Below are 27,727 nucleotides of genomic sequence, written 5' to 3' on the forward strand. Positions count from 1 at the left end.
CAGACAAATCAATCCGAAATCGATGTATTAAAGTCAATTAATATTGAATCCGTGTAACGTAATTTTACACGGAGTATATTTTAATAATGTTCAGTTTTACCAAATACCAAATCAATAACTACGGTGGAGTAAAAAAAAAACTAACTTCGGAGTAAAAGTATTTATCTTTTTTGATTTATAATCACCACATATATGTGGTTGTTCTTAATACACATAAAACAATTTGTACAATCAAATAATTATATTATAAATAAAATAAAATGAATAACTAATCAAAGCACGAGATGTCCGTGTCCATTTGTCAAGGTCGATTTCGGTGTTCAAAATGGACTTCGAAATTGATTTAAGAGTAATATTTAATGCTAGTGAAATGACCCGTGAAATCACGAGTTTGTTTAAATGAAACAGTTTTATTTATTTATTTATTTTTTGAAAAGCCAACTTTATATTTATATTGAAAACTATACAAAATGTACAAATTGAGTCACAGATTGTGAGCCATGGAAGGCTTACAACACGAATCTATATGACAACAGAAGGAAGTATGTACACTTTCTATACAATCGCATTCACAATGTCTATACTAAGGAAGTGCTCATCCTGGATCACGATTGTTGTTGCGTGGAAAGCTCAAGGAGCTTGGACATGTGAGCCATTGTAACATATCCATCGATTTGTATCTTGAACGGTTGGTGATCCATTCAAACGTTTTCACTTGGATATCACTTACGATCTTCGAACACGCCCATGATTCATTCCGAAATACCTTTTGATACCTATTCTTCCAAATATAGTAACCCGTTACCCACTCAATTGTTTGCCAAATCTTTTTGTCTTCTCCCTATAAAATTCCCCGTCCCGAACCCGAGAACAATTCATGTAAGCTGTCGAAATTGGGAGGGGAGGATCCCCACCAATTATAGATAGCTTTCCAAACGTCGGTTGCCGCCTTGCATGAGATGAGTACATGGTCCACCGATTCAATGAAGTCGTTACACATAGGGCACAATAGACTGTCTAAGTCTATTCCACATTTATCGAGTTCTTCTCTAATCGGGATTCTACCACGTAGGGCTCTCCAAAAAAAGATACCAATTTTTTGAGGGAGATAATTGTTTTTCATTGTGCCCTGTAAATGACCCGATTTCTCAAAAATAATATCATCAATTTTTGTAGATACTAACCTTGAATTATAACCTTCTGAGTTATCAAGCACCCACTGCCATTTTGTGTTTCCATCACCCAAAGAGACATTGTTTTTTTATCAGACCCACGAGCTATTCCAATTCCCCCACTAAACGCCCCCAAGGTGTTCTTGACCAACCCCATGAAAACTGCCACGACCCGTTAGCCACTTGAATTCTTTCGTAAACACAGGTGTCTTGATTGATATCTAACCTGAAGAGTCTTGGAAACTTTTCTTTTAAAGAAGTGTCGCCAACCCATATGTCTTTCCAAAAGAGAATGTCACGTCCGTCACCTATTTTCCTCTCGAAAAAAGAATTAATATCCAGACCGATCTTGATCAAGTCAATACCGATATGAATAATGTTACTCCAAACTGTATTGCGAACAACATAAAGGTTAGAAGTAGAGTGCCCCAACCCCCCGTCCCGCCCGTAAATGGTTTTTATGACTTTGACCCATAGCGCTTCGATTTCGGTTCAAAATCGCCACCACCATTTTCCCAAAAGCTCCCAATTCCTAACTTTCAGCGAACCCACATTTAATCCCCCCTCCCCATAAGGTAACAAAATTACATCCCATTTGACCCATGATAATTTTGATTCCTCACCCGACCCTCCCCAAAAGAACTTACGGAGTAAATTTTCGAGAAGGTTGACAACGCAGATGGGTGCACGAAACAACGAGAAGAAATAAAGTGGGATACTACTAAGGACAAATTTAATAAGAGTTAACCTAGCCCCGAATGACATCGATCGGGCCTTCCAATCCGTGAATCGTTTGTTAAGTTTCTCAATCACCGGATTCCACGTGTCTTTATTATAAGATTTCTTCCTAATGGGCATTCCTAGGTAAGAAAAAGGGATTTTTCCTACTTCACATCCGAATTTGAGTGCCATGGCTTCAACATCAGCTAGCGAAATCCCAATCCCGAATAACTGACTTTTGTTCATGTTAATCTTTAATCCCGACACTTTCTTAAAACATGTTAATGTTTTAAGAACATTCGAAACATTTCGATTACCCCACTCACCAAAAAATATGGTGTCGTCTGCGAATTGTAGATGTGATATCCTAACTCTATTTTCCCCGACACCCACACCTCTTATTAACCCATCCCTTATTGCAATATTCGCCAAAACATTCCGGCCCTCGCTGGCAATGATGAAGAGATAAGGCGATAGCGGATCACCCTGACGAATACCCTTTTGTAGGCTAAACTCCCTGGTCGGGGAACCATTTACCAATATAGAAATAGAGGCTGATCTGAAATGTCCCGTTCATATCAATTATAAACATTTCATATTAATTGGTTTCGTTGCGAGGTTTTGACCTCTATATGAGACGTGTTTCAAAGACTGCATTCGTTTTTAAAACAAACCATAACCTTTATTTTATCGATAAAGGTTTAAAACATTACGAAGATTATCAAATAATGATAATCTATAATATAGCGTTTTCACTTGACCATTACATAATGGTTTACAATAATATTACACAAAAACTTAAGTCTTCGAATGCAGTTTTTAAACAATATTATACAAGCATGCTGACTCCAATTATTATCCTTAATTTAGCATGCAACAGCGGAAGCTCTTAATAATCACTTGAGAATAAACATGCTTAAAACGTCAACAAAATGTTGGTGAGTTATAGGTTTAATCTATATATATCAAATTGTAATAATAATAGACCACAAGATTTCATTTTATAAACATAATCCTCAAGCAGAATCCTCTCGTCTGCATTAAGGTAAAATCACTCATATGATGAACACCTGGTAACCGACATTAACAAGATGCATATAGAATATCCCCAAAACAGAATCCTCTCGTCTGTATAACAGAATCCTCTTGTCTGTATAAAAATCGAAGTACTAAAGAATCCGTACCTCGGATGGGGTTTGTTAGGGCCATAGATCTATTTTTAGGATTCGCGTCAATTAGAGATACTGTTCCCTAATTCTTAGGTTACCAAGCTAAAAAGGGCGATATTCGGTATTCATAATCCAACATAGAATGTAGTTTCAAGTACTTGTATCTATTTTGTAAAACATTTATAAAACTACATGTATTCTCATCCCAAAAATATTAGATAGTAAAAATGGGACTATAACTCACTTTCACAGATTTTTCCTTCGTTGGAAATAAAACTTGGCCACTGGTCGATTCACGAACCTATAACAATTGTGTACATATATATCAAAGTATGATTGAAATATATTCAAAACATTTTTTTTATTACGTTTTTATGATTTAAGTTTGTTAAGTTAGCAGTCCTCGGTAGTAACCTACAACTAGTTGTCCACAGTTAGATGTACAGAAATAAATCAATATATATTATCTTGAATCAATCCACGACCCAGTGTATACACGTCACATGCTAGATCACAACTCAAAGTATATATATTTTGAGAATCAACCTCAACCCTGTATAGCGAACTCGAACATTACAACATATAGAGTGTCTATGGTTGTTCCAAATAATATATATAGATGGGTCGATATGATATGTCAAAACATTGTATACGTGTCTATGGTATCCCAAGATTACATTATATATTAGAATACATGTATAATACAATATAAGTTAGCTAGGATATGATTAGTGTAGATTTGTTGTAAAATTTTCGTAGCTACAACAAGTAAAATTTTTCAATTTTGTTTTACCCATAATTTCTTCGTTTTAAATCTGTTTTGAGTGATTCAAGTTGCTATGGTTTTATAATGAACTGTAATTTATGAAACTAAACAGAAAAAGTATAAGTTTATAGTCAGAAATACAGGTTACAAGTCATTTACTAAAGAGGTAGTCATTTCCGTCGAAAGAACGACATCTTGATGACCATTTTGAAAAACATACTTTCACTTTGAGTTTAACCATGATTTTTGGATATAGTATCATGTTCATATGAAATATCATTTTTCCAGAAAACAAACTTCCAATTCAAAGATTAAGATAGTTTTTATTTTTCTAACCCAAAACAGCCCCAGGTTTCACTACGACGGCGTATGTCCGGTTTTTCGGTGTTCATCGTGTTTCCAGGTTTTAAATCATTAAGTTAACATATCATATAGATATAGAACATGTGTTTAGTTGATTTTAAAAGTTAAGTTAGAGGGATTAACTTTATTTGCGAACAAGTTTAGAATTAACTAAACTATGTTCTAGTGATTACATGTTTAAATCTTCGAATAAGATGGTTTTATATGTATGAATCGAATGATGTTATGAACATCATTACTACCTTAATTTTAGTAGGTAAACCTACGGGAAATGAGAAATATAGATTTAGCTTCAAAGGATCCTTAGATAGCTTGAAAGTTCTTGAAGCAGAATCATGACACGAAAACAAGTTCAAGTAAGATTTTCACTCGAAATAAGATTGTTATAGTTATAGAAATTGAATCAAAGTTTGAATATGAGTATTACTTTGAATTAGAAAGATATCTTACTATAAATACGAAATATTTCTTGAGTATAGATGATCACTTGAAATGGATTTGCAAGATCGGAAGTAAGCTAGTAAACTTGAAAGTGTTTTTGGTGTGTTCTTGAGTAGTTGTTTTGTAAGTTGATCTAGGTTAGGATTTATGAGCTAGATTGAGCTAGATTTTGATGAAGGTGATGAAGAACACTTAGAACATCAATAGAGAACAAGAGAGAGATAAGTTTGATGTATGAAAGTTGAAAAATGAAAGTGTTATGGTTGGTGAACAAAAACGCGATCCTACCCTTGAATATAAGGTTCCATTAGTTTGTATTTTTGTTAGATATTTCATGCTAGTTGCCAAATGATGGTTCCCACATATTTAGGTGACTCAATAAGGCTGCTAAGAGCTGATCATTGAAGTGTATATACCAATAGTATATACATCTAGAGGCTGGGTATTGTACGAGTACGAATACAGATTGAATACGAGCAAATAGTATTTTACTGTAGCAAATAGTATTTTACTGTAGCAAATAGTATTTTACTGTAGCAAAGCAAAAATTTACTGTAGCAAATAGTGTTTTACTTGTGCATCTTTGATTTAATTGTATTTCTTCTTATATATAAAAACTTACATCTTAAAAAAATAAAACGATTATATAATTATCAAAAGTTATGACGTTCGTGAATCATCAGGCAAACTGGGTGGTCAATTGTCTACATGAAACTCCTTTCAAATAATCAAGTCTTAACAAGTTTGATTGCTTAACATGTTGGAAACATTTAATCATGTAAATATCAATTTCATTTAATATATAATCATGGAAAAGTTCGGGTCACTACAGTACCTACCCGTTAAATAAATTTCGTCCCAAAATTTTAAGTTGTTGAAGGTGTTGACGCATCTTCTGGAAATAGGTGCTGGTCTTTCAGCTTCATTTGATCTTCACGCTCCCAGGTGAACTCGGGTCCTCTACGACCATTCCATCAAACATTAACGATTGGTATTTTATTTTTCTTAAGTCTTTTAACCTCACGATCCATTATTTCGACGGGTTCTTCAATGAATTGTAGTTTTACGTTAATTGTAATCTCGTCTAATGGAATGGTGAGATCCTCTTCAGCAAATCATTTCTTCAAATTCGAGACGTGGAAGGCATTATGTACACCCGCGAGTTGTAGAGGTAACTCATGTGACGACCCGGAAATTTCTGACCAAATTTAAACTTAATTCTTATTTGATTTCGACACGATAAGCAAAGTCTGTAAAGTTGAATCTCAAAAATTTTGAACTATTTTTATGAATCCATTTGACCTTTGACTTTTCCCGACGACGCATAATACGATTACTTGTAAATAGATATGTATATAATTATATATATATATATATATATATATATATATATGTAAATAATAAAATGAAATATTATATATTGTAATTGTTAGAATTAATTACGTAAATAATAATAATATATAATAAATATTATTTAGAAAGTATATATACATATAAATAAAGTGTATAGAATATATATTTAGTGATTTCGAAGTTATTTAGTAAACAACGGTAACGCTCAATTGTCATTCAATTAATAGTAAACGAGTTAAAAAGGAACTTATGTGATTTTAAAATAAACGATGATCCGAAAATGAGTTTTATAAATTATAGGCTTATTAAAAATATAATAAATAATGAAACACACCAACTAGGTATGACGTCAAGAATTTTAAAAGGTTTAAAACAATATAGATATATATATATATAATTTTTATAAATATAAAATTAACCAATCATTGAATCATATTAAACTAAAATACATTGGGTTTTAGATAACAGATAAAAATTAAATACTAACCCGTGACTACACATTTAATACCCGAGTTTATTTAATTATTACACCGTGTTATATCTATACCCGTGATTAACCAGTAAAACACCCGTGACCTTATCTAATCTATCTATATTCCAGATTCATTTTATCAAACACCCAATTTTTCTCTCAAGAACACCCACTACTATTCATCATCATCATCAATCTTTTATCACTCAAGAACACCTTAAAAACTTGATGGATCATAAAATCGTTTATATATTCGGATTCCTCTCGAAGAGCTCTACACATCCATACCAACAATTTCATGATTTGTGTAAGTTTTAAAAACTCAAATTTTTGGGTTTTCATGTTTTTGTTACATATTAGGGTAGATATAGTGTCTATTGCTCAAGTCTATATGATTATACATGATTGTATGTGTTATATTGCTCGTTTGATGTGTTTATGTTTAATCCCGAATTTGTTTTGTGTGGTTACAGAAACTTGGTTTTCTTGAATGTTAAATATTATGATATAATTAAAATCCTCTCGAAAAATTAATAATTTTAGGCTTTAGATTCGCGTATTTTCATTACCGTATGCTTAAGATATGATTGATTGAAGTTTTTGTGATGAATATGTGATTATGTCAAATTCTGGAAAAATGGACATAGAATTGAATTCTAAACTGATCATAATTGTGTAGAGGATTTAAAAACACTCAAGTTAGACTAGGTTATCATGCTATTTGGATTTGTAATACTCCCGTTATGCTTAATTGATCGTATATGAAAAACTGATTTGCTCAGTATTATAAAACTGACTTTTAAATTTATTTGAAGTATGATAGTGATTTAGGACTTTGCATATCTGAAAATTTCATATGTTGTAGTTAACGTTTCATCTAGGCCTTGCATCATTTGGATTTGTGAAGCTTGAGTAATGTGCGTGTCGAAATGGTAACCTGCATTCTGTCCAAATCTGTAACGTATGTACCTATAGTTTTATAGTAAGAGTTGTACACCTTTTGAGACCTTGGCCTTCTGGATTATCGAACTTTGTATGTTATGTGATAAATGTCTAGTTTATTGAAACCTCTGAAACCCGATACATTGTGCACACTAAGGCCGTAGATTTGGTAACTTCTGAATTGAGCTGAAACAGAATGTCCAATTTGATTGAATAAACTGTACCAATTGGCTAAACAAAAGTTTCTCATTTAAGGATATGTGGTAATTTGACTTGTCCTTGAACTAAGACCACTGACCTAGCTTGATTTGCATGTCCCTAGCTCCGGTTATAGCCATTACGAGATTGGTGCGCAGTCAGAAACTGATTTAGCGAACCATAAATGTACCTCTTCTGAAACCCGACTTGTAGACATCGTATGAGGCCCTGGCTGGATTTTTTGGAATCGATTTTGAGTCTACTTTTGATCTGGAGTTTTCCATGTTACCATGTTTTATGTGTTATGAATTATGTCCGATGTTTGTATGACGCGCGTGAAAATTTGTGACAATACGTGTTAACTCTAAACTAAACAGGACAATATGTTTAATTAACTTAAGTTCTGGAAAATGTAGATTTTATATTTGAAAAGTTCATGATTAGTAGTTAAGTTTTCATATAGGTGTTGTATCTTAAAAGTTTCTAGATTTTGAGATAATTGCATGCGAAAATGGACACCCGAACTTGGACCGTCCATTTGGACACTTGACCCGTTTGAGTCTAAAAATGTCAAAAGGGATAACGGTCAGCGTAAACAAATTTTATATGTTGATTTAAGTATGCCTGCAAGTTTTGGTGCTTTAAAAATGAGTTTTGGGTCTATTTTGGTTTAAAGAGAGATTTATGACCTATTCGGGTCAAACGTGAATAAATTGACCCATATGCATAATTTTGGAAAACGGAAGTCACCAACACATCTAAAATGTCATTTTTGAGCTGTGATACAAATTTGGTTAACTCAGGTCAGCCGGATTCAAATTTGGATCGTTAACCGAAAGTTTTAGCATTTTTAACAAAAGTGTCAAAAATGACTCTCGAGCCTACTTTGCGGACTCATAAGTTGAAATTGGTTAAGTTTGGATAAAAACCATTAATTGATATTGAAAGTATTTACGACAAGCTTTAAAACGATATGTTATATGTATGATTTTGTCGAGACTAAACTGGTCTAAAACGAGTACGAAAATGGAACATCAGGGCTGATCCAATGCTGTTAACAACAGCAAAACTCAGCATTTAGTGTTTTGAAGGACTGTTTTCGCGAGGTCATAACTTTCAAACTGTAACTCCGTCTTTGTCAAATAAACTGTCTATAGAAAGGTGGGATGACATACTTTCCAACGGTCACGACCCAAAGTATTATATCGGATTTGGTGGGACCCGAAATCAGCTGTAAAGTTACTACATATACATATATGTAAATAATATTGTTTTTACTAAATAAAAATGTATAACTTAAGTTTGACCTATGTTTGACTATTTGACCAACTTGAGTAATATTATGAGATTGTTGACTGGTGTTGACTATGTTGACTGTGTTTGACTTGCGTTTGACTTACATTTGACTTAATTTGACTTTTGTTGACTTTTGCTAAATTTTGCTAAATTTATGAGTAGGACTTGAGCAATAAGACTATACGAACCCTATAGACCGACCTAGCTTATTAGACACTTATTGACCAACATATGTTCTCTAGGTTGGGGTCTACGGTTACTTGCATTCCGATTTTCGGTCACATCTCTGTGATTTATTTCTGAAGTTGTCAGGTGAGTTTCATTTGCCTTTTTACCCTTTATATTTTTGGGCTGAGAATACATGCGCAATTTTTATAAATGATTTAAAAAATAGACACAAGTACGTGAAACTACATTCTATGGTTGAATTATCGAAATCGAATATGCCCCTTTTTATTTAGTCTGGAAATCTAAGAATTAGGGAACAGACACCCTAATTGACGCGAATCCTAAAGATAGATCTATCGGGTCCAACAAGCCCCATCCAAAGTACCGGATGCTTTAGTACTTCGAAATTTATATCATGTCCGAAGGAGGATCCCGGAATGATGGGGATATTCTATATGCATATTGTTAATGTCGGTTACCAGGTGTTCAATCCATATGAATGATATTTTTGTCTCTATGCATGGGACGTTTATTTATGAGAATTGGAAATATGAAATCTTGTGGTCTATTAAAATTATGAAATGTTTGTTTATGATAAACTAATGAACTCACCAACCTTTTGGTTGACACTTTAAAGCATGTTTATTCTCAGGTATGAAAGAAATCTTCCGCTGTGCTTTTGCTCATCTTAGAGATATTAATTGGAGTCATTCATGACATATTTCAAAAGACGTTGCATTCGAGTCGTTGAGTTTATCAAGATTATTATTAAGTCAATTATAGTAAGATATATTATGAAATGGTATGCATGTCGTCAACCGTAGATGTAATGAAATATTGTCTTTTCAAAAATGAATGCAATGTTTGTAAAATGTATTATATAGAGGTCAAGTACCTCGCGATGTAATCAACTGTTGTGAATCGTTCATAATCGATGTGGACTTTGTCCGGATGGATTAGGACGGGTCCTTTCAGTTGGTATCAGAGCGGTGGTCTTAGCGAACCAGGTCTTGCATTAGTGTGTCTAACTGATAGTTGTTTAGATGCATTAGGAGTCTGGACTTTGACCGTGTCTGCATGTCAAAAGTTTTGCTTATCATTTCGTGTCGAAAATTATCTGCGGGGAATCACTTGCTTATCATTCTTAATCTAGACATATCTTACTGCATTGATTGCATGAATAGTGTATAGACAAAAATTCATATCTTAGCGTATCTGCTAATTCACATCTTAACGTATCTGTTACTGTAGACTTTATCTGACACGTTTCCTTATTTCCCTTCGTAATCTACGGAATCTTCTATACTATACATAGGTATTCTATGTAATTAGAATATCATCCGATATCCGAAAATCATTTCATATCAAAAATCTTTTATCTAACCGTGTAAGATGAATTCTGCAACAAGTTCAAGTTCCTCGGATTTCGATATGGGTTTCCACTCGAGCTTCGAAAGTGGTGTAATCGGAATGAATCAACCAATCAGCCATCATCAATTCTGGATGAATTGAGAATGGGTTCGTAGTCGACTTAATCAATGGAGGTGAGAAGAAGTGATCCCTCTCACCAACCATATTGCCCTATTGGCAAAGAACCTGAAGTACTTACCGGCGAACCTATTCGAAACACCATATTCACCCTCATTACCAGGATATTTCACAACAAATTATATGATATCCCAAACTCTGAACCTTATTCATCCGCTTGTTAAAACCGCCAATCATCCCAGAGTAATAGAAGAAGTCACCAAACTTCGCGCTCTAGTAGTGGCTTTGGAAATTATGGTGCCAAAATTACCAGCTTCAGCAACATCACCTACATCAACAGCACCACCAGCATCAGTACCAACAGCACCAATACCACCAACACAAGCCTCAACATCCGCATCACAAGCCCCAACCTCACAATCTGTACCTCAAGCATAATCTTGTTCTACATGACGTTCTACACCATTTATCTTCGTTCTACATATTCGTTCTACATCGAATATATTCGTTCTACGTATCGTTGTACATCAAAGATTCTTGTGTACAAACTGTTAATGGTTAAAATATTTTAACGGGTAGGTAATACCCGAGGAATATTTAGATTTCACATTAACATGTTATACTGTACATTCTTTAAATACGATTCAACAGTCATTTACTATCCTACTTACAACCACAGATATACGTATCCGTTCATCAAAGAATAACTATTTTCATTCCAATTCAATTTCATATACGAATTTCTGTCGATCAAAATCCAAGTCAAGATTTGACAAGTGGCATAATGGAGAAAATAATAAATAAAATAAAAATTGATTAGTAACCAATTAATTAACTACGTAAAATTTTCTTCATCATCTTCAAATCTTAAATATTTTAAATTCTAAGATTTTATATTGGACTATTAGACTACTAACCTTGGACAACTAAAAAGCATTAAAAGAATAGGAGATGTCAATTATAACACATTCTGATTTAAAATATCGTTAATAAGCTACATCTTCTACAATTAAATAATTTTCTCAAGGTTGCCACTTGATTTCATCTTAAACAATCTTTTGTATCTTAGCGAACAATTTTCATTCAAACCCTTCAAACTCTTGAAAATACCTCGGATTGATAACCAATGATTCATATATGAGAGTGCTGATGAAGCAGCAAAAGCTATAGATGGTCCTAATGACCAGAAGCTTAATAATAAAGAATGGAGTGTTGGAAACGCTCAATAGAAAATTTGGTACTGAAAAACGGATTGAGCAAACCATGAAGGAGACAGAGGACAAATACAAGGACCAAACCCTATATTCAAAAAAAAAAAAAAAATCCAGATAATTCTATATCCGATGAAATTTTTAGAGAATATCTTGCTCTGTACTCATGTTAAATCTTGTGGAAAATCTTTCTTCATCAACCTTCGATCTTAGAAATTCTGAAAATATCATCATAAATATCTTCGATATTTCTGAGGATATATTCATAACTCTTCTTGTCCAAAAATTATCTATCTCCTCGTGCTATCTATGTTACATCATAAAGGAAACTATTTTAGTTTCTAAAGTTCATTGAAATTCGAGTTTAAATTATGAATGAATTCTGGAGAAGTGTTGGAAATTGAAGCATGAGTTAGTATAATATAATGACGTCAGGCCAACGTGATTATATTACAGTAAGTCATGCTGAGTTTCTAATGGAACATGATGATGGTTCACAGTAGATCACACCCTCATCATGTACCATGTTACATAACTCTTTCATTCTACTTAACCTCCGAACATATCAAGAAAATATATTCTTGATAGCTCTATCCTCAGTAATTCTGATAATATAACAAATCAAATCGTGCTATTACGATCCTTCCTACTTAGAACATTATGATCAATCGAAACTTTATACCTACGAATTCTGGACCAGTATTCGCTTGACTTAAAGTCGGGAAGAGAAAACAAGAGCATGGAGCTCCGAAATATAAAAGGAAATATAAAGCTGATCACAAACACAGAAATTAAAAACCGTGTATAACAATGCGTATAGCAAAATAAAGACATGGGAGAAGGGAAATAAAATAATTTCTAGATCATAGTTGAAGTAAACATATTCCTCTGGTGGTAGTTGAAAAAGAAGAGTGATTGATACGATAATCAAGAAAATATCAAGGATTAGAATTGGATTAAGCATTTTCAAAATCTTTTGAAAATATGAACTAAGAAAGAAGGTATTGGAATGATGAAAATAATGAAACGGGAGAGATAAATTTATAGTGAAAATATCTGACAGAGCAATCGAGGAAGATTACCGTGTTTAATTATAGAGATCCTAATTTCCTTAAATCACGAAGAACCATATGTTATAGATTTCAAAGATTTTCTTTAAATCCCTTGAATTCCGGAATTCAACCATGACTAGTCAAAAGTTATGATGAAACTTGTCTTTCTCATTTCACTATTTTGTGATAGCTTCATTTGTGCTCTTCGAAAAATCGAATTGTTTTACCCATATTACTCAAAGATGATAAAACTCTATTTATCAACTCATATTCGTCATGAAAACATTTTTATTGTTAGCCATGACCACCTCACTCAAATTTCGGGACGAAATTTCTTTAACGGGTAGGTACTGTGACGACCCGGAAATTTCTGACCAAATTTAAACTTAATTCTTATTTGATTTCGACACGATAAGCAAAGTCTGTAAAGTTGAATCTCAAAAATTTTGAACTATTTTTATGAATCCATTTGACCTTTGACTTTTCCCGACGACGCATAATACGATTACTTGTAAATAGATATGTATATAATTATATATATATATATATATATGTAAATAATAAAATGAAATATTATATATTGTAATTGTTAGAATTAATTACGTAAATAATAATAATATATAATAAATATTATTTAGAAAGTATATATACATATAAATAAAGTGTATAGAATATATATTTAGTGATTTCGAAGTTATTTAGTAAACAACGGTAACGCTCAATTGTCATTCAATTGATAGTAAACGAGTTAAAAAGGAACTTATGTGATTTTAAAATAAACGATGATCCGAAAATGAGTTTTATAAATTATAGGCTTATTAAAAATATAATAAATAATGAAACACACCAACTAGGTATGACGTCAAGAATTTTAAAAGGTTTAAAACAATATAGATATATATATATATAATTTTTATAAATATAAAATTAACCAATCATTGAATCATATTAAACTAAAATACATTGGGTTTTAGATAACAGATAAAAATTAAATACTAACCCGTGACTACACATTTAATACCCGAGTTTATTTAATTATTATACCGTGTTATATCTATACCCGTGATTAACCAGTAAAACACCCGTGACCTTATCTAATCTATCTATATTCCAGATTCATTTTATCAAACACCCAATTTTTCTCTCAAGAACACCCACTACTATTCATCATCATCATCAATCTTTTATCACTCAAGAACACCTTAAAAACTTGATGGATCATAAAATCGTTTATATATTCGGATTCCTCTCGAAGAGCTCTACACATCCATACCAATAATTTCATGATTTGTGTAAGTTTTAAAAACTCAAATTTTTGGGTTTTCATGTTTTTGTTACATATTAGGGTAGATATAGTGTCTATTGCTCAAGTCTATATGATTATACATGATTGTATGTGTTATATTGCTCGTTTGATGTGTTTATGTTTAATCCCGAATTTGTTTTGTGTGGTTACAGAAACTTGGTTTTCTTGAATGTTAAATATTATGATATAATTAAAATCCTCTCGAAAAATTAATAATTTTAGGCTTTAGATTCGCGTATTTTCATTACCGTATGCTTAAGATATGATTGATTGAAGTTTTTGTGATGAATATGTGATTATGTCAAATTCTGGAAAAATGGACATAGAATTGAATTCTAAACTGATCATAATTGTGTAGAGGATTTAAAAACACTCAAGTTAGACTAGGTTATCATGCTATTTGGATTTGTAATACTCCCGTTATGCTTAATTGATCGTATATGAAAAACTGATTTGCTCAGTATTATAAAACTGACTTTTAAATTTATTTGAAGTATGATAGTGATTTAGGACTTTGCATATCTGAAAATTTCATATGTTGTAGTTAACGTTTCATCTAGGCCTTGCATCATTTGGATTTGTGAAGCTTGAGTAATGTGCGTGTCGAAATGGTAACATGCATTCTGTCCAAATCTGTAACGTATGTACCTATAGTTTTATAGTAAGAGTTGTACACCTTTTGAGACCTTGGCCTTCTGGATTATCGAACTTTGTATGTTATGTGATAAATGTCTAGTTTATTGAAACCTCTGAAACCCGATACATTGTGCACACTAAGGCCGTAGATTTGGTAACTTCTGAATTGAGCTGAAACAGAATGTCCAATTTGATTGAATAAACTGTACCAATTGGCTAAACAAAAGTTTCTCATTTAAGGATATGTGGTAATTTGACTTGTCCTTGAACTAAGACCACTGACCTAGCTTGATTTGCATGTCCCTAGCTCCGGTTATAGCCATTACGAGATTGGTGCGCAGTCAGAAACTGATTTAGCGAACCATAAATGTACCTCTTCTGAAACCCGACTTGTAGACATCGTATGAGGCCCTGGCTGGATTTTTTGGAATCGATTTTGAGTCTACTTTTGATCTGGAGTTTTCCATGTTACCATGTTTTATGTGTTATGAATTATGTCCGATGTTTGTATGACGCGCGTGAAAATTTGTGACAATACGTGTTAACTCTAAACTAAACAGGCCAATATGTTTAATTAACTTAAGTTCTGGAAAATGTAGATTTTATATTTGAAAAGTTCATGATTAGTAGTTAAGTTTTCATATAGGTGTTGTATCTTAAAAGTTTCTAGATTTTGAGATAATTGCATGCGAAAATGGACACCCGAACTTGGACCGTCCATTTGGACACTTGACCCGTTTGAGTCTAAAAATGTCAAAAGGGATAACGGTCAGCGTAAACAAATTTTATATGTTGATTTAAGTATGCCTGCAAGTTTTGGTGCTTTAAAAATGAGTTTTGGGTCTATTTTGGTTTAAAGAGAGATTTATGACCTATTCGGGTCAAACGTGAATAAATTAACCCATATGCATAATTTTGGAAAACGGAAGTCACCAACACATCTAAAATGTCATTTTTGAGCTGTGATACAAATTTGGTTAACTCAGGTCAGCCGGATTCAAATTTGGATCGTTAACCGAAAGTTTTAGCATTTTTAACAAAAGTGTCAAAAATGACTCTCGAGCCTACTTTGCGGACTCATAAGTTGAAATTGGTTAAGTTTGGATAAAAACCATTAATTGATATTGAAAGTATTTACGACAAGCTTTAAAACGATATGTTATATGTATGATTTTGTCGAGACTAAACTGGTCTAAAACGAGTACGAAAATGGAACATCAGGGCTGATCCAATGCTGTTAACAACATCAAAACTCAGCATTTAGTGTTTTGAAGGACTGTTTTCGCGAGGTCATAACTTTCAAACTGTAACTCCGTCTTTGTCAAATAAACTGTCTATAGAAAGGTGGGATGACATACTTTCCAACGGTCACGACCCAAAGTATTATATCGGATTTGGTGGGACCCGAAATCAGCTGTAAAGTTACTACATATACATATATGTAAATAATATTGTTTTTACTAAATAAAAATGTATAACTTAAGTTTGACCTATGTTTGACTATTTGACCAACTTGAGTAATATTATGAGATTGTTGACTGGTGTTGACTATGTTGACTGTGTTTGACTTGCGTTTGACTTACATTTGACTTAATTTGACTTTTGTTGACTTTTGCTAAATTTTGCTAAATTTATGAGTAGGACTTGAGCAATAAGACTATACGAACCCTATAGACCGACCTAGCTTATTAGACACTTATTGACCAACATATGTTCTCTAGGTTGGGGTCTACGGTTACTTGCATTCCGATTTTCGGTCACATCTCTGTGATTTATTTCTGAAGTTGTCAGGTGAGTTTCATTTGCCTTTTTACCCTTTATATTTTTGGGCTGAGAATACATGCGCAATTTTTATAAATGATTTAAAAAATAGACACAAGTACGTGAAACTACATTCTATGGTTGAATTATCGAAATCGAATATGCCCCTTTTTATTTAGTCTGGTAATCTAAGAATTAGGGAACAGACACCCTAATTGACGCGAATCCTAAAGATAGATCTATCGGGTCCAACAAGCCCCATCCAAAGTACCGGATGCTTTAGTACTTCGAAATTTATATCATGTCCGAAGGAGGATCCCGGAATGATGGGGATATTCTATATGCATATTGTTAATGTCGGTTACCAGGTGTTCAATCCATATGAATGATATTTTTGTCTCTATGCATGGGACGTTTATTTATGAGAATTGGAAATATGAAATCTTGTGGTCTATTAAAATTATGAAATGTTTGTTTATGATAAACTAATGAACTCACCAACCTTTTGGTTGACACTTTAAAGCATGTTTATTCTCAGGTATGAAAGAAATCTTCCGCTGTGCTTTTGCTCATCTTAGAGATATTAATTGGAGTCATTCATGACATATTTCAAAAGACGTTGCATTCGAGTCGTTGAGTTTATCAAGATTATTATTAAGTCAATTATAGTAAGATATATTATGAAATGGTATGCATGTCGTCAACCGTAGATGTAATGAAATATTGTCTTTTCAAAAATGAATGCAATGTTTGTAAAATGTATTATATAGAGGTCAAGTACCTCGCGATGTAATCAACTGTTGTGAATCGTTCATAATCGATGTGGACTTTGTCCGGATGGATTAGGACGGGTCCTTTCAACTCAAGTTGGTAAGCTACTGGTCCGACACGATCAATAATCTTGAATGGTCCAATGTACCTCGGATTTAATTTCCCCCGTTTACCAAATCGAACAACGCCTTTCCAAGGTGAAACCTTAAGCAAGACCATGTCACCAATTTCAAATTCTATATCCTTTCTTTTACTGTCCGCGTAGCTCTTTTGTCGACTTTGAGTGGTTTTTAACCGTTATTGAATTTGAATGATTTTCTCGGTACTTTCTTGGATAATTTCTGGACCCGTAATTTGTCTATCCCCCACTTCACTCCAACAAATCGGAGACTTGCACTTTCTGCCATAAAGTACCTCAAACGGTGCCATCTCAATACTCGAATGGTAACTGTTGTTGTAGGAAAATTCTGCTAACGGTAGATGTCGATCCCAACTGTTTCCAAAATCAATAACACATGCTCGTAGCATGTCTTCAAGAGTCTGTATCGTCCTTTCAATTTGCCCATCAGTTTGTGGATGATAGGCAGTACTCATGTATAGACGAGTCCCCAATGCTTGTTGTAACATTTGCCAAAACCTTGAGAAAAATCTGCCATCCCTATCAGAGATAATAGAGAATGGTATTCCATGTCTGGAGACAACTTCCTTCAAGTATAGTCGTGCTAACTTCTCCATTTTATCATCTTCTCTCATTGGCAGAAAGTGTGCTGACTTGGTGAGACGATCGACTATTACCCAAATAGTATCATAACCACTTGCAGTCCTTGGCAATTTAGTAATGAAATCCATGGTAATGTTTTCCCATTTCCATTCCGAGATTTCAGGTTGCTGAAGTAGACCTGATGGTTTCTGATGTTCAGCTTTGACCTTAGAACACGTCAAACATTCTCCTACGTATTTAGCAATATCGGCTTTCTTACCCGGCCACCAAAAGTGTTTCTTGAGATCTTTGTACATATTCCCCGATCCGGGATGTATCGAATATCTGGTTTTATGTGCTTCCTTAATACCCATTTCTCTCACATCTCCAAAATTTGGTACCCAAATTCTTTCAGCCCTATACCTGGTTCCGTCTTCCCAAATTTTAAGATGTTTTTTCGATCCTTTTGTGACGACCCGGGAATTTCCGATCAAATTTAAATCAAACTCTCGATATGATTTATTATTTTTGACGCGATAAGTAAATTCTGTAATGTTGAGTCTCAAAAATTTTTGAACGGTTTTCTTGCATTCATTTAACTTCGACCATTCTCGAAGATTCACGAACCATTATTTGTAAATAAATGTGTATTCATACAAAAATAAATATAAATTGTTATAGTATTATTATTACCAATATTATCGTTATCATTAATAACATTAATATTATTATAATTAGTATTATTAATATTATCATTAATGATATTTATTGTTATCAATTTTATAGTTGTTATTATCATTATTAAACACTATTATTAATAATTAATAATACTATCATTGTTAGTAATATTTATTATTATGATAATTATTATTATTAATATTAACAATGTTACCATAGTTAGTAGTTACTAATATTAAATTAAATAAAATATAAAAAAATAAATAAATAAATAAATACGCATTATATAATCTGTTAGGTATCCTTTCAGTTGATTTATTCATGACCCCTAACTCTATCTGTGACTTCTGTCGACAAAGAATAGTCTTATCCGTGATTAAAATCATTAAAGGAGAATTCACCTTTCTTTCTTGTCCCCCATTAACAAATTCATAATTGATTGTTGCAAATTCATAATCGATATATCTATCTATATTATACCTATATATGCAAAAGTATACTTATACAAATCAAATTACTTCTTATCAACCTACTGCTATGATCTTATTCTAATTCTATTTTGATTCACCATTAACCCACAACCAACAATGAGAACCTCGGTTAACCATCACCAAACCCAACGCAAACACCATCAAACAAATTTCACTATCTTCATTAATCCATAACCATCCATATCACCTCTCAACCTTCACCACCACCAAACACCCCTCTCACCACCTCCACGACATCACTATCATCGAGAACTACCAACAAGAATAAACCCACTTCCTTCCTACTACCTCTTTGATTTGTCACCACCAACTATATCACCTTGTTCGTTCATTGTTAATTCATGTTCGATTTATAATAGAACCGAAGTACCCTCAAACAGAACATCATCGTAATACTATTACAACTTGATATATAACAAAACCAACCCTAACACAAACCATGATTTCTTCTCTGCTATTGTACTCGTTCTTGTTTCATATCAATCAAAACCATTCAAAACAACTATCCCGTGACTGCTGTAACCATGAAGACTTCTCGTCGTGATCAATTAGTAATTTCTGCTACCATTGTTCCTTGTTTCTGCTAATCAGACAAACCTCAAAACCACCACTATCGCAACTACTTATCACCTTTAACCACCTCCTAACACCATCGGTTATCACCATTGAAACAAACCATCATTATTTATAAACTACTTCGGTTTACACACCACAACTCACTAATCAATAAACCCATCAAACCAACATCACCCATTAAACAACTACATGCTGCAATATTTTATTTCTTCTAGCTCCTGTTCGTTATTTTATTTTTTTATTGTCAACGAAGGAAGACAAAGAGGGATGGTTTAGTATTATTGAAACTAATGTTTTGTGATTAATTCTGTAAAAGATTTTCAAAGGTGGGACACTAATGGGTTATAGTTTAGAGCGTTGTCTATGGATGAATTGAATAAACATTATTAAATCGATGCAAGTGTAACTAGTGGTTACTTCTAAATGGCCGACCATAGGGGGTTGTAAAATGATGATTTATTATAAAGTGATTATGATGAGGCTCGACTAGATAAAGATGACTTTTGTTGTCTGTTTCGTTTAAAAAAAAAAACGATGGCTGTGTACCATTTCTTGCTTTTGGGACGTGATGAATTAAAACTCGAATAAAAAGAAAAGGTTGAGTTTACGTGTCTGAGTTAAAGAAAATAAAAAGAAAAGAAAAGAAACCGACTACTTGTTTTACTGCCATATGTAAAATTTATTTTTGGGCCGAGTACAGATTCTTGTCAGGCTGCTTTATTTACTTTTGGTTGGGCCAAAATCTAGGTTGAGCAAACAGATTAATAAGCTTCTATTATAATTGGGCCTGTAACAGAAGCAACAAACAAACGAGTCATATATTGTAACAGTTGATTTAAATCAGAAAAACTGAGGCAGTGTAATTGTTTGAGTGTGTTTGGGGTTAGTGAGAGGTCTTGGGTTCTAGCCCGGGCCGGGGTGTTTATCTTTTTAAAGCTTGTTCCATTAAGGTAGCACTTTTATTATTTTTGCTATTATTATTATCATTATTATTATTATTATTATTATTATTATTATTATTATTATTATTATTATTATTATTATTATTATTATTATTATTATTATTATTATTATTATTATTATTATTATTATTATTATCATTATTATAAATTAAAATCGTCATCTTACTAAGATTAACATTATTAGCAAAATTATTATTATTATTATTATTATTATTATTATTATTATTATTATTATTATTATTATTATTATTATTATTATTATTATTATTATTTATTATTATTATTATTAATATTATCATTATCAAGATTTTTATATATTATTATCATCATTTTTTTTATTAACACTATTATTATTATTATTAGTATCCGTATTTTTATGAAAATATTACAAATTTCTATTATAAATATTATTTTACCAAATAAAGTACTAGTTATATAAAAACATATCTTAATATAACCTTATATATATAAAGATATTAATTTTATTACATTATATAATATAAATAACCTTAGTCGATTAAATGTGATATGTGTTAATATATATACATGATATAGGTTCGTGAATCCGAGGCCAACCCTGCATTGTTCAATATAGTCATATGTATTTTTACTAAAAAATACATTAGGTGAGTTTCATTTGCTCCCTTTTTACTCATTATATTTTTGGGCTGAGAATACATGCAAATGCTTTATTAACTGTTTTACAATATTTATATGCGTGAGTTATAGTCCCACTTTTAAAATCTAATATTTTTGGGATGAGAATACATGCAGGTTTTATAAATGATTTACAAAATAGACACAAGTACGTGAAACTACATTCTATGGTTGAATTATCGAAATTGAATATGCCCCTTTTTATTAAGTCTGGTAATCTAAGAATTAGGGAACAGACACCCTAATTGACGCGTATCCTAAAGATAGATCTATCGGGCCCAACAAGCCCCATCCAAAGTACCGGATGCTTTAGTACTTCGAAATTTATATCATGTCCGAAGGAGGATCCCGGAATGATGGGGATATTCTTATATGTATATTGTGAATGTCGGTTACCAGGTGTTCAATCCATATGAATGATATTTTTGTCTCTATGCATGGGACGTATGTTTATGAGAAATGGAAATATGAAATCTTGTGGGCTATTAAATTTATGAAATGATTATTTATGTTAAACTAATGAACTCACCAACCTTTTAGTTGACACTTGAAAGCATGTATATTCTCAGGTATGAAAGAAACCTTCCGCTGTGTATTTGCTCATTTTAAAGACATTATTTGGAGTCGATCATCGCAATGGGACCAGATGTTGGTGACTTCGTCCAGATGGATTAGGACGGGGTATGACATGTGGTATCAGAGCGGTGGTCTTAGCGAACTAGGTCTTGTATTAGTGTGTCTAACTGATAGTCTTTAGGATGCATTAGTGAGTCTGGACTTCGACCGTGTCTGCATGTCAAAAGTTTTGCTTATCATTTTTGTCGGAAAATCATCTGCTTATCATCCTTAGAAAATTACCTGCTCATTATTCTTAGTCTAGACACGTTTTATTGCATTGACTGCATGAATAGTGTATAGACAAAATTCATATCTTAGCATATCTACTAATCCATATCTTAGCGTATCTGTCACTGTTGACTTTATCTGACACGTTTCCTTAATTTTCTCCGTAATTCACGGGATCTTTGGAAGTATGTATAGATATTCAATATATAATTAGAATATCATTCAATATTCGAAAATCATTTCATATCAAAACCCTTTAACTGATCGTGAGAGATGGATCCTACACTTAGCTTGGATTCCATTAGTTCCGGAAGCGATTTCGAGATGTATATTGAATCAGACTCCGAAGTCAATGAACCAGAAGTGCCTCAACCATTTTGTTATTTTTCTTTCTGGAGAAGATGGGGTGGGTCCGAGACTTACTCACTCGATGGGGAAATGAAGAAGGCGAGCCCTACAGCGAACCAAACTTACCTCCTAATATCGGAGAAAACGATGTACTCACCGGTGAACCTATGCGCAACACTGTATTCACCCTTCTTGCTAAAGTTTTCCACCTCGAAGGTCGCATTACTGCAATCTCAGAAAATATTCAACCTCTACTTCCGAATACCAATCGAAGGGGAATATTAGAATAAGTTAGGGAACTTCGAATTGATAATCAGGATCTATCGAATCAGATGAGTGGATGGATAGAAATGATAGAGGGTAGGATAGAAACCCTGACAAGAATGGTGCGTGATTTACAAGCTATACTTACTACACCAACATCATCACCAACCTCAGCACCAACAACACTTGTAGCACCGACAGCAACACTACCACCATCAGCAGCACTAGCAGCATAACCAGTACCAACAACAGCAACATCATCACACGTCTTAACCTCGCAATTTATACCTCAAACATAATCATCGTTCTACGAATCATTCTACATAAACTATCTTCGTCCTTCATGGCGATTACGTAATCTCTAATGTTTTAGATATTATGTACTCTATATCTAGCCATAAACCTAATGAGTTTAATATCGCATTGACTCATTAAATCCATGTTTACGTCTGAAGAAAATATATATGTATATATATTTTTTCATAACGATTGTAATTAGAAATTCTTTTGTACAAACTGTTAATGATGAAAATATTTTAACGGGTAGGTAATACCCGAGGAATATTTAGATTTCACATTAATAAGTTACACTGTACATTCTTCAAATCAGATTCAATAGTCATTTACTATCCTACTTACATCCACCGATATACAAATCCGTTCACCACAGAATAACCATATTCATCCAATTTCATATTTGGATTTTGACATATTAGAATCCGACAAGTGGCTTAATGAAGAAAACATTGGACAAAATAAATAAAAAATAAAAAATTTTTAGAAACAAACAAATTAACTACGAGAAATTTTGTTAAGAATCCACGCTAACTGTTTCTAGCTAATTGTTCCTAGCTAACTGATTATATTTTATTTATCGTCATTTAAATTTCTGTTATTTACTTTACGCACTTTATTTATCGTTATTTAATTTTTGTTATTTATTTTATGCACTTTAAATATCGGGACACGTATACAAGGTTTTGACATATCATATCGACGCATTTATATATATTATTTGGAATAACCATAGACACTCTATATAAAGTAATGATCGAGTTCTCTATACAGGGTTGAGGTTAATTCTACAATAATATATATATATATATTGAGTTGTGATCGAGTCTGAGACATGTACACGGGTCATGATATGTATTAATTAATTTGAATATTATATATTAAACTATATATGAATTATTGGACTGTCAATTGTGGACTATCGACTGAGGACTAATAACACTGGACAATTAAAATGAAATAAAATATTGATTATAACATATGAAACTAACAAATTCTTCAAGTTTGCCACTTGATCTCATCTTAAACCTCATTTGTATCTTGACGATTACAATCTGCGTTCAAACCTTTCATGATTCTTGAAAACACCTCAATCAAGAGGATGAACCAACAGCACTTCATCTACAGAAGAAAAAATTTTATGCATATAGTTATGCACCTGAAAACTCCCGGAACCTAAGTAAAAGTTTAACACGTGTCTGTATTAGCTCCTTTGGCATTGTTATTACCGAAAATAACATTGCAACTCTTTTTCAAATTAGCCAATTTTATCACAGCTTCAACAAATCAACTTCGACTTCCATTCGAATTAGCCTTATTATAACCTCGATATATAAGTTTGCATGTCGTCATCGTTACCGGAGAACCGTTTATATCTCACTACATTAGCAGTAAACTTACCAGCAACATCATTGATCTTGACTTTATGAAAAGTTATTATATTCATTGAAATCCTATCATCTACTCATCTGCACCTGATAACGAGAATTGTCGTACCAAATACCGAGAATCAGCAATCAGTATTTTGAAATCTCGCAGCATGTCTACATCAACAGTTATATGTAAACATATAACATTTATCTCTTAGAATTATGATCTTCTATTCTGAAATTCTGAAAAACACCCAGTCTACAAATCAATACCACAAATTCTAAAAAAGCTGAATACAACAGCAAAAACGGTACACGACCTTAACCGTCGAAAGTTTGATGATAAAGAATGGAGTATTGGAAACACTCAATAGAAAATTTAGTACCGAAAAGAAGATTATGCGAAACTATGAAGGAAGCCGTGGACAAATCACAAAGAATAAGTTTGACTTCAAAGAATCTAAATGATTCAATGTCTGCTGAAGTCTTTAGTGAATATCTAGCTCCTTACTCTAAACCCTTGCGGACAATAGTCTCCATCATCCTCTGATCTTAGATATTAAAAGATATTATCGTATCTTTCATTATAAATATCCTCGATATTTCTGAATATATTTTTATAACTAATCTTATATGAAATCATTTATCTCTTCGTGTTATCAGTGTTACATCATATAGAAACTATTAGTTTCTATATTCTGTAAACTTTCAAACTTAAAATATGAATGTCATTGAAGTAATGTTGGGAACTGATGCATGAGTTAGTATAATATAATGATACTTGATCAACATGATTATATTACAGTAAGTCATGCTGAGTTTCTAATGGAACGTGATGATTCACAGATCATAACGTCATCATGTGCCATGTTACATAACTCTTTCATTCTGATTAACTTCTGAACATATTAAGAAACTATATTCTTGATAGTTCTATTCTCAGTGATTCTGGTAATTTGACAAATCAAATCGTGCTATTACGTTCTTTCTTGTTTAGAACATTAATATCATTCGAAGCTCCACACCTATGAATTCTGGACCGTTAATTGCAAAAAGAAAACAAAAGCATGAAGCTCCGAAATAGAAAGAGGGTATAAATAGCAGCAAATAAGAGAGCGCATTAACTATGGATGACAATAATTATAGGAGACAGAAGCAGGGACATTGAAATATAAGGGAAAATATAAAATCCAACAACAACGCAGAAATTACAAACCATGGATATTAATACGAATAGCAATATAAAGACACGGTATAATTAAGAATAGTATCACCCCAAGGTAATAGTAGAAATAAACAGATTCTTCTGATGGAAGATTGAAAATAAGGATGACAGAAATAATAATTAGGAAAATATCAAGGATTAGAATTGGATTAAGCATTTTCACAATCCTTTGGTTGTACGAACTAAGAAAGAAAGTATTGGAATGGTGAAAATAATGGAACAGAAGAAGTTCATTTATAATGGAAATACCTGACAGAGCAATTGAGACAAATGATCGCATTTAATTAAAAAGATCTTAATTTCCATAAATTCAGAAGAATCAGATCTTATAGATTTCATAGATTTTCTTTAAATCCCTTGAATTCCGGAATTCATCCCTGACTCTGTCAAAAGTTAAGATGAATCTTTACTTTTCTATTTCACTCTTTGGTGATAGCTTCATTCGTACTCTTCGAATAATCGAATTATTTTTTATTCATATTACTCAATGATGGTAAAACTCTATTTACCAACTCATATTCGTCATGAAAACATTCTTATTGTTAGCCATGACCACCTCACTCAAATTTCGGGACGAAATTTCTTTAACGGGTAGGTACTGTGACGACCCGGGAATTTCCGATCAAATTTAAATCAAACTCTCGATATGATTTATTATTTTTGACAAGATAAGTAAATTCTGTAATGTTGAGTCTCAAAAACTTTTGAACTGTTTTCTTGCATTCATTTAACTTCGACCATTCTAGAAGATTCACGAACTATTATTTGTAAATAAATGTGTATTCATATAAAATAAATATAAATTGTTATAGTATTATTATTACTAATATTATCATTATCATTAATAACATTAATATTATTATAATTAGTATTATTAATATTATCAAAAATGATATTTATTGTTATCAATTTTATAGTTGTTATTATCATTATTAAACACTATTATTAATAATTAATAATACTATCATTGTTAGTAATATTTATTATTATGATAATTATTATTATTAATATTAACAATGTTACCATAGTTAGTAATTACTAATATTAAATTAAATAAAATATAAAAAATAAATAAATAAATAAATACGCATTATATAATCTGTTAGGTATCCTTTCAGTTGATTTATTCATGACCCCTAACTTTATCCGTGACTTCTGTCGATAAAGAATAGTCTTATCCGTGATTAAAATCATTAAACGAGAATTCACCTTTCTTTCTTGTCCCCCATTAACAAATTCATAATTGATTGTTGCAAATTCATAATCGATATATCTATCTATATTATACCTATATATGCAAAAGTATACTTATACAAACCAAATTACTTCTTATCAACCTACTGCTATGATCTTATTCTAATTCTATTTTGATTCACCATTAACCCACAACCAACAATGAGAACCTCGGTTAACCATCACCAAACCCAACGCAAACACCATCAAACAAATTTCACTATCTTCATTAATCCATAACCACCCATATCACCTCACAACCTTCACCGGCACCAAACACCCCTCTCACCACCTCCACAACATCACTATCATCGAGAACTACCAACAAGAATAAACCCACTTCCTTCCTACTACCTCTTTGATTTGTCACCACCAACTTTATCACCTTATTCGTTCATTGTTAATTCATGTTCGGTTTATAATAGAACCGAAGTACCCTCAAACCGAACATCATCGTAATACTATTACAGCTTGACATATAACAAAACCAACCCTAACACAAACCATGATTTCTTCTCTGCTATTGTACTCGTTCTTGTTTCATATCAATCAAAACCATTCAAAACAACTATCCCGTGACTGCTGTAACCATGAAGACTTCTCGTCGCGATCAATTAGTAATTTCTGCTACCATTGTTCCTTATTTTTGCTAATCGGACAAACCTCAAAACCACCACTATCGCAACTACTTATCACCTTTAACCACCTCCTAACACCATCGGTTATCACCATTGAAACAAACCATCATTATTTATAAACTACTTCGGTTTACACACCACAACTCACTAATCAATAAAC

At 32.5% G+C, this 27,727-nt stretch overlaps 1 protein-coding gene across 1 annotated transcript; it reads right to left on the reverse strand.

Moving 5' to 3' along the window:
- Positions 1-841: 841 nt before the first annotated feature.
- LOC139849246 (uncharacterized) lies at positions 842-27,661 on the reverse strand. The gene is made up of 7 exons (XM_071838905.1): positions 27,593-27,661; positions 27,183-27,314; positions 26,906-26,973; positions 1,721-2,451; positions 1,399-1,561; positions 1,198-1,294; positions 842-1,129 (listed from the first exon to the last, which is right to left on the reverse strand). Exons 1-7 carry the CDS (start codon positions 27,659-27,661, stop codon positions 842-844), a joined length of 1,548 nt encoding a protein of 515 aa, XP_071695006.1.
- Between the last annotated feature and the right edge of the window lie 66 nt (positions 27,662-27,727).

The sequence above is a fragment of the Rutidosis leptorrhynchoides genome, chromosome 5 (assembly GCF_046630445.1).
Source record: "Rutidosis leptorrhynchoides isolate AG116_Rl617_1_P2 chromosome 5, CSIRO_AGI_Rlap_v1, whole genome shotgun sequence".
Classification (NCBI taxonomy): domain Eukaryota; kingdom Viridiplantae; phylum Streptophyta; class Magnoliopsida; order Asterales; family Asteraceae; genus Rutidosis; species Rutidosis leptorrhynchoides.

Coding starts and splice junctions, on each gene's coding strand:
- LOC139849246 (XM_071838905.1), bottom strand. CDS start 27,661: ATGGTGATAACCGATGGTGTTAGGAGGTGGTTAAAGGTGATAAGTAGT. Junction 27,315..27,592: donor GCGATAGTGGTGGTTTTGAG/GTTTGTCCGATT, acceptor TGAACGAATAAG/GTGATAAAGTTGGTGGTGAC. Junction 1,130..1,197: donor GGTGCTTGATAACTCAGAAG/GTTATAATTCAA, acceptor GGTCATTTACAG/GGCACAATGAAAAACAATTA.